The sequence below is a fragment of the Haliotis cracherodii genome, unplaced genomic scaffold (assembly GCF_022045235.1).
Source record: "Haliotis cracherodii isolate W230 unplaced genomic scaffold, xgHalCrac1.p SCAF_6, whole genome shotgun sequence".
Taxonomy (NCBI): Eukaryota; Metazoa; Mollusca; class Gastropoda; order Lepetellida; family Haliotidae; genus Haliotis; species Haliotis cracherodii.
Genome location: NW_027266319.1, coordinates 40,308,331 through 40,322,685, shown reverse-complemented (window position 1 = coordinate 40,322,685; position 14,355 = coordinate 40,308,331). Strand labels below are relative to the sequence as shown.

At 38.7% G+C, this 14,355-nt stretch overlaps 1 protein-coding gene across 1 annotated transcript; it reads left to right on the top strand.

The window, feature by feature from the left end:
- The first annotated feature begins 7,009 nt into the window (after positions 1-7,009).
- Positions 7,010-14,355, top strand: LOC139445459 (universal stress protein in QAH/OAS sulfhydrylase 3'region-like). Its single transcript, XM_071226604.1, has 4 exons — positions 7,010-7,158; positions 10,233-10,313; positions 11,061-11,164; positions 12,049-14,355. The coding sequence occupies exons 1-4, from the start codon at positions 7,098-7,100 to the stop codon at positions 12,247-12,249; spliced, it is 447 nt and encodes a 148-aa protein (XP_071082705.1). The 5' UTR covers positions 7,010-7,097; the 3' UTR covers positions 12,250-14,355.

The following is a 14,355-nucleotide window of genomic DNA, read 5'->3' as shown; positions in this document are numbered from 1 at the left end:
TGTTGTGCGGTGATACTCTCTTCAATATCTGAATCTGCGTGAGGCCGTTTGATAGAGCCTTCGTCGCCACTGTTGTGTGTTGATACTCTTCAATATCTAAATCTATGTGAGGCCGTTTGATGGAGCCTTCGTCACCACTGTTGTTTGTTGATACACTTCAATATCTGAATCTGTGTGAGGCCGTTTGATGGAGCCTTCGTCGCCACTGTTGTTTGTTGATACTCTTCAACATCTGAATCTGTGTGAGGCTGTTTGATAGAGCCTTCGTCGCCACTGTTTTGTGTTGATACTCTTCAATATCTGAATTTGTATGAGCCGGTTTGATGGAGCCTTCGTCGCCACTGTTGTGTGTTGATACTCTTCAATATATGAATCTGTGTGAGGCCGTTTGATGGAGCCTTCGTCGCCACTGTTGTGCGGTGATACTCTTCAATATCTGAATCTGTGTGAGGCCGTTTGATGGAGCCTTCGTCGCCACTGTTGTTTGTTGATACTCTTCAACATCTGAATCTGTGTGAGGCTGTTTGATAGAGCCTTCGTCGCCACTGTTGTGTGTTGATACTCTTCAATATCTGAATTTGTATGAGCCGGTTTGATGGAGCCTTCGTCGCCACTGTTGTGTGTTGATACTCTTCAATATATGAATCTGTGTGAGGCCGTTCGATGGAGCCTTCGTCGCCATTGTTGTGTGTTGATACTCTTCAGTATCTGAATCTATGTGAGACCGTTTGATGGAGCCTTCGTCGCCACTGTTGTGCGGTGATACTCTCTTCAATATCTGAATCTGCGTGAGGCCGTTTGATAGAGCCTTCGTCGCCACTGTTGTGTGTTGATACTCTTCAATATCTGAATCTATGTGAGGCCGTTTGATGGAGCCTTCGTCACCACTGTTGTTTGTTGATACACTTCAATATCTGAATCTGTGTGAGGCCGTTTGATGGAGCCTTCGTCGCCACTGTTGTTTGTTGATACTCTTCAACATCTGAATCTGTGTGAGGCTGTTTGATAGAGCCTTCGTCGCCACTGTTGTGTGTTGATACTCTTCAATATCTGAATTTGTATGAGCCGGTTTGATAGAGCCTTCGTCGCCACTGTTGTGTGTTGATACTCTTCAATATCTGAATTTGTATGAGCCGGTTTGATGGAGCCTTCGTCGCCACTGTTGTGTGTTGATACTCTTCAATATATGAATCTGTGTGAGGCCGTTTGATGGAGCCTTCGTCACCACTGTTGTGTGTTGATACGCTTCAATATCTGAATCTATGTGAGGCCGTTTGGTGGAGCCTTCATCGCCACTCTTGTGCGGTGATACTCTTCAATATCTGAATCTGTGTGAGGCCGTTTGATGGAGCCTTCGTCGCCACTGTTGTGTGTTGATACTCTTCAACATCTGAATCTGTGTGAGCCCGTTTGATAGAGCCTTCGTCGCCACTGTTGTGTGTTGATACTCTTCAATATCTGAATCTATGTGAGGCCGTTTGATAGAGCCTTTGCTGTCAATGTTTTGTGTTGATACTCTTAGTTGGCTGAATCTGTGTGAGGCCGTTTGATAGAGCCTTTGCCGTCAATGTGCCGGCCAAACAGCAGTGTAATTTCCACTCTGAAAGGGGGGCACGGGTGACCCAGTCTTCTAAGGCGCCGCGATTCGCTGTGCAGAGTTGCGTCCCTTTGGCACGCCAGAAACCTATGATTGTGGTTCGCCCCGATTATATTTCTAGGTTTTTAGCACCATACCCGTGCTCTTTGGTTTCACCGAAGTGGTAAACGTCTGAGACCTGCATCACTTCGGGCTTTTCTCCCACATTAAGCTGACACGCCGTGATATAACTTGAATAACTTGTTAAAAGCGGCGTTAAACCCAACTCACTCACTCAGTCACTCACTCCACTCTGAAAGAGTGACGATCTACTTTTCTTTTACGGTGATGTCATGAAAAAGGTATGAAGGGTTGTGAAAACGACGAAAAGCATCTTTTATCATCTTTAGAATAACGTATATAGACAGCTGTAGGACTTCCACCTCCTCACCACTACATTAACAAGCTCAATCCTTATATTCACGGTTGAAGTTCATGTGTGTATTCATGCGTTTCCACAAGTGGAGCGACAATATGCAAATATAATCTCCGACATAACGAGAAGCGATTGGACATAGAAGACATATTAATGCAACTGGGCAACCACTTTCTGATGTTATGAGTGCTTGTCTATGAGTGGATTGTGCTCACAGGAATACGAATTTCCGATTGAGATATTGCCATTTATGTATTCTTTACTGTCAAACACCCTCTCTTCAGAAAATATGTTTTTGTTTTGCGCACCTCCCTATTGTTTTACTGTAGGTTTTACTGGCCAATATATACAAACGGGACGTAGTTAAGAACGTTTTGTATGTATTTCCATATGAAATATAGTCATTTTTAAAATATGTACTGTCTTACTTGTCGGACGAAACACAGTTCTTCCAGTGAATAAAGTGACACACTCTTATAGAAATACATAAAGTGAAATCAATTGTCTGATGACATGTAATTGTTTCATGGAAATAGTTATTTGACCACTCTTCCAACTGCTTCCGCTGTTTCTATGCGTCACGCTGTCGATCAGAAAGAACATGTAGGCAGCCATGGTATATCATAGATATTTATCAATGTACACAATTATTAGTACACACGCTTGTTTCTCCAATCACTGTATTAACTCTACCGGTCGTGTAATGTCAAGCAGGAATATTGTTTGAAGTGGCGTTAACCCCTTAATCACTCATTCGCTCACATTTTTTTCTACCGATGTAATTAATTTATATACCATCCTCGGGGTCCAGCTATACATTGTCTTAATTCAATTACAGAAGCGGCCTGGGCGTGATCTGTTCTGTCCCACGACACCCATGCAAAGATCGAACTGGTCAATCGATAACCCTTTCAAGGCTTTCACTGCACATATACAATTGGATATATTTCAACAATCAACTATGGAAGCGCGTGTGCACACATCTCAGTACATGAGCCCAATTAAATAAATAGCCAATGTGAGTAATAAAAGACATTTCACTACATCAATACAAGGAAATATTTCAAGTACATATTATTGCTTCTTTGATAGGCATTTAGAAGTTGGAGTACTAAGTAAGGATAAGAATTTATGGATGAACAACTTCTTGTTGTTCATCCATAAATTCTTATCCTTACTACGTATTATTGTCGGACTTAGGGGTTCATCTAGGTATCCAAATCAATGGGGCGTTTTGTATATGTTTTGTATATGTATCGTTACTCTGTACTTCCACCACTTACTGTACGGTTGAAAAGTACAACACGGGGAATGTATTTCAGCACTTTATTCTGTGGTCTATACTCTCTATGCCCAACTCAACCCAGGCCCAGCTAGATATCCGTGACCTCTGACCCCATCAGGTCACCGGCCGGTCACCCCCGGACTCCAGCCTGCTACACACATACATTAATATATTATGTCTATTCTACACATCCACTACAAATTCTAGACTGCGTTCCCTACTGCGTTACACTATACAATGGCATTTATACAACATTGTCATTTTAACATAAATCACGTAAGTCATTTCTATAATACTTATCACTCACGTGTACACTTTGTATCAATACGATATACGTATGAAAGTTTACTGTTCAAGGAGACGAAAAGCCAGTGAAATAAACTTACATGCCAGGCTTTGTAACTAACTTGCCGTTTTGATAAATATAAACTCATTCAATTACTAAAATACATGCATTAGCTGACTACATTGAATACCAGTCATGGATTTCCCTATTGTATCTTTTTAACTATGTACAACTCTGAATACACAACGTCTTACTATGTCGACCCCATCTCATTTTATTAGTTTTGTATTCAAATATTTCCAGTGGGCTCTAAAATTTCAAGAGTGCCCTTAAACTTCAGTCACGTGAAGACGCGGGTTACAATAGGTCTTCAGCCACCAATGCTTGCCGTAAGACCCGACTATGCTTGTCGTGACGGGATTGGGTGGTCAGGTCCGCTGAATTGGTTGATGCATGTCTTCGTATCCCAATTGCGTAGATCGAAGTTCATGATATCAATCAATGGATTGTCTGGTCCAGACTCGATTATTTACAGACTGGCGTCATATAGCTGGAATATTGCTGAGTGCGGCCTTAAACATCAAGAACCTCCTCTGTTACAAAATAGGAAACAGTAGTTTTACACAAATATATATTTTCAAAACCCATATTTATTATGAATGTCCTGCCTGAATACGTTGATACACAAATACATGGGAGAAACCCTTACACACATCAACACCAGATTCAAAGAACATCAGACCACTGTTAACAAACGAGACCTGAAATCCACTATTTCCAAACACTTCCTCAAGACCATAACATCATGTTGGAAGCCATCAAAGTCATGTCTACCATCAAAAGCTGCATGGCGACAAAGAAAACTACAAGAAACCATTGAAATCAGGAGACAAAAGTCCTTTCAGCCTTGTATCGTGACCTGGGTGTCGTTGTACAAAACAACCTTAGCGCTACGACTGTCGTAAATCTATGTTTAGGTATGGGACTTACGATCACCTTAGCGCTAAGATCGCTTTGTACAACGACACACAGGAACCTATCTGCCCCGTGTAAGGGTTTTATTGTTTTGATCATTGTCGGTGCTAATCTGTCCATTACTGCTTCCGTTCTATTACCATCAGTGCTAATTGCCTCCAGCCTCCCGTTTGCCCAGTGTCCAATCAATGATAATATAAGTCCTGGCTTCCGGCTGACCATCGCTATCAACCATCATTTACTGTTAAGTGTTGTCTTCCATTTGTCCATTGCTGATCACCTATCAGTGCCAAATAACTGTTGACTAACTGTTGTTCTTACAGGTACATATATATGTTCGCTGCCTCATAGCATTTATTCACCAGATGAAGGAGTAAGTACATAATCCGAAACGTTGTGTTCTTCATATAAAGAAGTTGACATCCATAACTTCTCTTCAGTATTTATTTGTTTTATATATTTCGTTGAATAAGTGAAGTTTGAGAAAGTCGTTTCTATACAGCTACGAATTCCTGTGGTTTTAAACATACGTGTTTATATCTGCTAAAACGCAGCTACACTGTCCGGATATTACTACCCCATCAGACACTCAGTGATGTAGAGTAATAGCTGTTCAGTTTCTGTACACAAGTCACGACGTCGCAGCCTTGAGGCTGCTTGTGAGAGTGTTTGATTTAGCGCATCTTTCAACAGCATGTCAGTGATAGCATGATTGATGCAGGACCACGGGTCGACCCCACGATCATAGTTTTCGGGAACGCCTAAGGGGCGTAACTCTGCACGGCGAAATGGGGTGCCTCAGACGACTGGATCACATGTGCGTCCTGAGACAAACTGTGGCTTTACCGTCATGTCATTTTATTGTATAATGTTTTTGCTAGTACAAGGTTATATGGTAATTGGGAGTATCTTTAATAGTAAAACTTTCACTAAGAATGTAAATCACATTTTCAAAAACCGACTTCACGCAAACATTCCTGCATTCACAAATCAAGCTAGAACGTCCCACGTAAATTGAAGGGACGAAATAGGCTGGCTGATCTATATGTACGCTTAAACAAACTCATTGCATTTAATGCGACCATGTCATGTCTTCCCTCTCATCATGACAAGGTGTGTGTGTGCATGCGCGCGCGTGCGTGCATGTGTGTGTGTGTGTGTACAATATATCAATAGATATACGTGAGAAGACTAGTAATCTTTTGATCGTTTAACTACGAGCCTCATCTATTACTATAGATTTGGAGATGTTTCGAGACCTATACATGGCTTATTGTGTCCCCGTGTATATATAACGCCTTGTTGTTGCTTTCATCCGCGCTGGTTTGAACTGCATAACCTCGAATAGTAACGAAAAAACGCACTCGTAAAATATAGCTGCGTAGAATACACACTGCATGGCGTAAAACAACATTCATCCACTCATTTGACCAGACTATTTCAGTGATATATAATAGCGTGTCAGCTGCCATTGTGACAGGAAATATTAATTATTGTAAATGTATTGTCACGTGACATATGCGTATATTTTTTGGTAACCATGGTGATATTGAATATACGGATCAATGTTATTGTTGGCATGAAAAATACATGTCGGAAATCGTGTCGTGGCATGTGCTGCATACAGGTTTTGTATGTTTAACGTGTTCACCCATCTGGCGACACAGTCGGTTACACATTATCTGTCTGATTCACTGTATACATATACTGATGGAAATGAATAAGGGAACTCTTAGTTTTAGACACAGTATAAATGATATGATATCATGGGTTTCCAGCCTTGTCTACCAAATACGTGTTGGAGCCAATGCACGGAAACACATCTCAACATTTTGAATCTGACATGTGTTCATTTTGTATGCGCGCTAATATATATATAAATATATATATTAGCGCGAACACCATATGACACCACCTTAAATTTGTCCACAAATACTTTTATAATTATACTATCCCAGGTACATAGACGCAATATTTCTTTATCAAAATACGAAAACATTCGGTTAGTAGCAAAAACTCAAAAGGGTGTGTTGTACGATAAACTGGCGTGCCTATTAGAGTTTGTGCTCGTGACAATTTATCACACTACTGTTGTGAAACCCATATACATTGGATTTTTAACAGTAAAACCACTTGCTAATTTATGCATGACCACTCCCGAGGATACGTATGAGAAAAAAAAATTCAAATAGCCAAAGATACGAGTTCTTTTTAACCAAAATTACGTTAAGTAGTATAATTATAATTTTCTAACAAAATATAATATTCCCCTTGTATAGTATCATTTCCTGCCCGAAGAAGGGACATCTAAATCTGCCCTACTGGTCGACATTTTAGATTTGATAATATTCAATTTGCAGTGATAAAACAGTGATAAATTACAGAAAGAAAATCTTCAGCCAAAGTCACTATGACCTTGACCCACCTGTTTTACATAGAAAGGTCAATTTACTGAGTTCGCCATTGTACATAGCGTCAGACGATAGACGAGGCTTGTGTTAATTTCTGGAGTTATTTTACACTTTTCCTACTTCTGAAAATGGCTAAAGTTTTAGGTGTCGCCGTTGATGGCAGCGATATCGCCGAGGCTGCTTTTAATTGTAAGTATATTTCTCACGATTGCTGGAAAAGGTGTTACTTAGGCTCCCGGGTCCAATCGAAAGATCACCTATCTTCCACACATACACGACCAGTTGTTTTTGTGTCGAAAATGGTACTTTGAAAGTACCTTATCAATATAAATGAACATTGTTAAATACAGGGAATGCATGCTTCGGAGTAGTCAAGATATTGTCAACAAGGTATGTTCGATCATTGCTTGTAATTCTATACGACCCACAAGGCCTACTGCGTTAGTATCTCACTGGGGTCGCTGTGCGGATATTGGCCGCGTCAGTATCTGTCCCTATCTTGTGCTCGCGGAACTTTGCCTTTACTATGGGGACTAGGTCTACTTATAAACTGATATAACCTGTTAGCTAGTTTGTTAGTTACATGGTCCTGTGGCCTAATGCACAAGGGCTTGGGCGGGTAACTAGGGTACTCGGGTCGGTTGGTTACTGAGTAGGACCCGGGTGCCCACAGGACTACCCGGACCGTGGTTAGTCACAAGATATAGGCCTAATGATTAAAATTATCTAGAACTCTATGGTTACACTAGATCTACAAGTCACTAATGCTAGCACACTCTACATATAATGTTCACATGACTCTTAATAAATAAAATCACGGTTACGTGCTCTAGCATTCTAGACTATGGAATTCGTAGCTAGTAACGTATTGTAACGGTCCCATCGTAATAGACCAGCCAGGTAGCGTGTGAACATGGCTGTAAGGTGACCTAGGCTATGCCCCTCTACTTTTACAGTAGTCTGGTAGATGTCAGGGTCACCTCCAAATTGTTTATACTGGGATTGGGTAAGGTTGAGTGCACTGGTAATTTTGTTACCTGTTTACCTTTGTGTAAAGTGAACATCCCTTCACAAATGACAGGGAACCTAAATATTATTGCTCAACCTAGCTTTCGCAAATGTCCACTGTCCATTGTCCAAAAATTCAAGAAGTCTTCTGCCCGTCTGCTCCGTCAGATGCAGCAGACTCCCTCCAACTCTCTGTACACTGTTCTAATTTGGGGGAGCAGCACTTAAGTCTAACTGGGTCAGCTTAGCACCTTCTGACTTCTCAATCCCTTGTACCAGTTCCACAAATCTGAAGAAGTTGGGTGCTGATGTGGGAGACTGTTTCACACGAGCATGGAAACCCCTACATATACTACATGTGGGATTATACGCAAAGGATGTTTTTTTTTGTAAAAGAGGTTTCTTACATAATAGGGAAAAGTGGTTTGTAAATGGTAAAGAGCTAGAAGTGGTAGGTGAATTTGTTACTTTTCTGTAGGCCATAGTGTGTTAGCGGGTAAAGTTCTAAAGGCCATCAGTTGAAGGAGTAAGTATATACTCTGAAATGTTGTGTTCCTCAAAATAAAGAAGTTGACAGCCATAAATTCTCTTCCTTAATAAATCATTGTAATATGTCACAAAGACTCATTTGTCATGTTCATAACTCAGTGTTATCCTCTGTCACCTTCACCAATGTCAACACCGCATGGCCAGCTGAGTGAAAGTAGAACAGCCTAAGTATTATTTGTTTCTAAAAATGTTAGGATTATTGGGCAATTTATTTTATGATCACAGTGTTGTTTGCATACCAGAGCAACTTGATAGCGACATCAGATTGGAACACAGATGTAGTATTAATGGTAGGGATAAGTTAGCTTGTTTAATGTTAAAGGCATCCTGGGGGCTTGTAGAAGTTTTAAGGTGTGTCCTTATGTGGTATTTCCTTTTGAGTCTTATATTATATGATAACTATCTTAGAAACAAATATATTCCGTGAAAACATTATGTCCATCCTACATTACATAAATTTAACATATTGTTGTCATCATGCCATACTGAAACCATGAAAAACCTCTCAGTATATATATTCCATGCCATGAATATCAGAAGCTTGTTAATGTCCATGGACTTGACTATCTAAATGCAATGGGCAGATGGCCTACAGTGCAAATAAAAAAAATCTATATCAATATAATAACAAGATGCATATTCAGCCTCATTTGCAGATTTATAATTATTTGGAAGCAAGCCTGCTGTTAAGTTCCCTTTCTGTTTAGATTGGAAGATATCAATTCTGTCTTTGCCAAACGGTGTATCTTGATGTGTCATGAACGGTATGTCAGGATATGTAGAATTGGGCTCAGTTCAACCCTATTTTGGAGTAATCCAAGCAAAATGTCTAATCATGACTTGTTGATGTGATGCTTGGAAGCCAGAAATAGACCATGATAGTAATTATATGATATGTATCATAATACAATCATGACAGAGAAAGAAGTCCTTCGCAGATAATGATAGTTTATTATAAGCAATATTTTTTTAGCAAGAATCCACATTTTGTGTAGTAATTTAACAAACGTAAACGGTAATGACAGAGGTCAAATGGTCTTATACCATGTGTATTAGGGCTGGGATGATACTCTGACTGTGCGATCCTATATGTATCTCGATACATTTCACACGATCCGATACGTATCATGCTGCTTGCATGTGCTCTGATGTATGGTTCGTACACCACCTTTTTCATAGACAGTATGACCAAATAACTGGCACACTGACAATTTACAGCTGGTAGTATCAAGTATGGCACACTAGATGAAAATCTTTACGTTTGACTACTAATTTTCACTACTATTTAGTGATTGGGTCTCACTACTATTTAAGAAAGGATATTTTTTACTCAGTATGCGACTGTGATTGATACTTGTATCAAGAAGTTAAAAATTGCAATGCATCCGTGTATCGTCCAACCACTAATGTGTATACATATATTCAATTGAATGTTTCAGTTTAATATGTAAAGAGATAGTTGCACACAATAATGTTGGTTTCTGTGTATTAAAAATGTCTTGTATTACAGAGAATATGATTGAAATTGTAATTTCTAGTCATCTTTTATAGCCAATTTACATTACTCAGCATCATGTACCAGAAAGACATTTTCTCAGTAGTGTCCTGAAATAGGGGTTGCACATAATGCTTGAGTGCTCATTATACACTAGAATCGTGGTATTGCCCACCTAGCTCCTTGTTGAGGTGTGACCTGCCTGTTTCAGATGCTATAGACAGCCTGTACAAGCCAGGGGACACTGTGGTGGTTATCCATGTGGCTGAGTATAACATCAGCATTCCTGCAGGTAGGTTCACAATGGACAGACTAGTGTCACAAGTCTTTCATCTTCCCACCAACTAATAAACAAATAAAGAAAATGACTAAAACATTCCTAAGTCAGAGACAGTAGGAACTGCGTTGTCATAACCTCGGTATTATGCATGTATACTCACTGCCAAAAGAAACGCTGAACAAAGAAACATAGAGAAGTATGTATGTTGAGAAGAGATGTTTCCAGTGTGTACCACTTAATGACAAAACTAACAATCAGTCCAGTATAACCACAGATTGTCTTTATTCTTTTGACGATATGCTGCACATGATTTCAAAACTTTACACGCTAATAGTGCACGAGACAAATGGTGCATCTCAAGTCATGGGTCTATGACGTCACACATGATGCGTTCTTGAGCATTGATCACACAGCATACCAGTATGTTTGTTTGTGCATCAAACCAATTTATTATCTCTTGAATATGAGTAAATCTTCATATATTAACCAGTGTGTATGGTATTCGTGTTTCTTTTGGTGGTGATGTTCATACCATATTTCTGTTGTGAGTGTCATTGATGTAGATTCTATGGTGATTTTATTTATGTATATAATTAATTATAAATTTCAATAATAGGTAATATTTTTGTAATCTTTACTGTTGTCCAGATAAAAAAATTCTGTTGTAGTTTGTATTGGTACAAGGACAATTTTTGACAATCAGCCTTCCTCCAATTGTAATTTAAAAAATGAAGTGTTGTGTTATTCACTGTGTTGTAGTTGGTTCATCAGATGTTGAGAAGTTATGTCAAGAAATGAAAAGACGTGATGACGAGATTGCTTCCTTGACGGCCACTTACACAAAAGTGTTGAGAGAGAAGGGAGTAAGTTATAACTCGCTGGTCACACTGATCAGAATGAGCACCAAACATTTTTCACATGAATACATTCGATTCACTGAACGTTGAGTTGCAAAACTGTGTCACAATACAGGTATTGTATCAGTAGATCAATACAAAATTAAGCGTTTTTATATCAAGCTGAAATGTAAGTTGTTTGAAAATTAAGTGTAAGATAGTACTTTCTGCCAGTGTATACAACAATAGTTCACAAGCCAAATCCACTGAATATGTTTTGGTTGGATTTCATTTCATCCTCTGCCATGATCAGATATGTCTCCTAACATGCAAGGATAGTATTTTTATGTATCTTATTATGTATGATATTGCAGTGTTACTAGACTAGTAGGGGTGATCGGGTAGCCTAGTGGTTAAAGCGTTCGCCTGTCACGCCGAAGACCTGGGTTCGATTCCCGACATGGGTACAATGTGGGAAGCCCATTTCTGGTGTTCCCCGCCGTAATATTGCTGGAATATTGCTAAAAGCGGCGTTAAACCATACTCACTCACTCACACTCACTCACTCACTCACTCATTCATTCAGGGATGGTTCATTCATTCATTCATTCGGGTGTTGTACCAAAATAGTTGCTGGAATATTCCTAAAAGCGATGTAAAACAATACTCACTCTCTACTAGACTAGGATGATCTAGACTAACATAGACTGTGGAAATCATTCATATTTCCCTGTCTTCTGCTGTTCTTAAAACCACCTTTTCCCCCCAATCATAGCGCTCATTTTGTGGAATGGTCCTAATTTTGCTGATAACACTTTCTGAATTCTAGTTTGTGAGGAGCTTGTTTCTTGCTCTTTATGTACTATATACTATATACAATGTATGATCAATTTTCATTTAAATAATTTCAGATAAATGGCAAGACTGTGAGACCGACTGGAGGCAGACCTGGAGAGGTGATTGTGAAAACATGCAAGGAAGAGGATATCACGCATATTGTCATGGGAACAAGAGGTCTTGGGGCATTTCAGAGAGCTATCTTGGGTAGTGTCAGCCAGTTTGTCTTAAACCACACTTCTATTCCTGTAACTATTATACCTAAGAAGGCTTGAGCAATAGATTGAATGAAGGGTATCATTGAGGATATCTCTAGTTTTGAACATTTTAAAAAAAATTAAAAGCAGATTTTTAGAGGGAAAATTGAATTATAATATCAGAGATTTGTTACTGGTGTTGAGAGGCTTAGTGGTTACACGTTAAGGATTATGAAACACTTGATTTCGTGTCTCTCGACATGGATCATGGAAAATGTGTGTGGTATAGATCCAAATAGTCCACTAATCAATTCGGGCTGGTGGTTTATGTAATATAAATTTTGAGATGCCGTTTCCCTAGTATCAGACAAATTGGCCTAGTGGCAATGTCTATTGCTGTAGATGTGATATCATAATTAATTACTTTCTTTTGGCATTGCTTTGTGAACAAAATTGTAACTCTATTTTTGATGTGCTACCTTAACTACTACTTAACTTAAATCAGATTGAAAGCAGTTATAATGATCCCTCGTTACAACGCCACCTTCGGGGTCCAAATAATTGATAAGCGTTATAGATGATCAGCGGTTTAACGAAGGTTGAGTCGTGAGGCATAGGTGGTAGATGACCAACAAAACAGTATACATGCTCTGCCTACCTTACACAATCTACATTGCACGTTTCAGAGTTTCAAAAAAGATTAGAATAGACGTTATGCATTGGGAATGAATCCCTGCCATATTTCAAGTTTTCCTTTTTAATCTTGCTTTAGCCAACACAAACATTTGCTTGTAATTTAATACCCACTTTCTTATGGCTAAATTTGTTGTTAGAAACTAATGCTCAGAGATGTATGACTTGGGTCAACATGACCCGACAGTGATTTTCAGTGTAATCGGATTTATCAGTACAGATAGATAGCAAGTACTGGAGCAGTATTCAAGATTTTTGTTTGTTTACCCATTGCCATGGTAACATGAAAAAAGATCATGTGAAACAAGGATTTAGATCTAGAGAGCAAAAACTGTGAATTCTATTCAAGACAAGTACTTCATCTGATTCTGGTAAGACCACTACTGCACCTACAGAAAAGTTGTGTATGTTCATATTCATGTAATACTCTGGCACTTTTGTCAAATCTTGTTACCATGGCAGTAGGAATAATTGTTAAGTTTTTGTTCATATTTTTTCCTTTAATGTCTTGTTTAGCAGTTCATGCATTTGTAACTGGAGGAGAGAATTTTTATTGGTATGCAGGCAATTTATGCAATTGTTTACACAAGCCTTTATGTTCATTTTTGCTCACCACAACAACAGAACAGTGCAAATAATTTTCATTTCACATGAAAAATTAACTATTTGCATTAACATGAACATGATGAATAACCATCTTAGGCTATAGGTACTGATTAGAGAATGCTTATTTATCAAAAGGAGTCCAACATTCCACTCATTAGTATGAGATTACAGCATGATATCAGTATTTCTAGTTAATTTACAATCTTGTTTTTGAGTCCGTCGCCAGAAAGGACTGTCATGCAGATTTTACACAATGTACTCTTGAGTTTAAAGTTTCATATTACTGATGTGTTCATAATGATTTTGTTATAGAGATGATATTTTATTTCTCAGGAGGCCACACGTTAATTTTACTTATATTTTGTGTGAACTAATCATTCCTTGTCATGGTGTTAGACATATTTCACTGCACTGAACATCAAAAAGTGTCTTTTCCAATCAAAGTTATAATCATATCAAAAACCTGAATACCCTCCCTACAAGAGAATGATTGCCAACCCTATGGAAAATGCAAGACTAATATTACTAAGGCTAAACAATGCTGGACACATTATCGGTCATTCTTTCTTGTGAGTGGTTCTTAGCAAGTGGTTACCATTGTGATCTGTTTAACAAACCTATATATATATCATAAATATCTATCCTTCCATAAGAAAATGCCAATAAATGCATCGTATATTGCAACCTGCCACTAGTGTCTTAAACAAGGTTACCTTTTTCCTATCATAATAGATTGTATGTTATCAAAGCTGTTAATGTTATGGACTATATCATATCATCTCTTCAAGGATGGATGCTATGCTTCTCTACCTACACCCTGTACAAATTGTTAGCAATGATTGTCACATTTGTATTCATGTAGCATTTAATAAATTTTCACCGCAA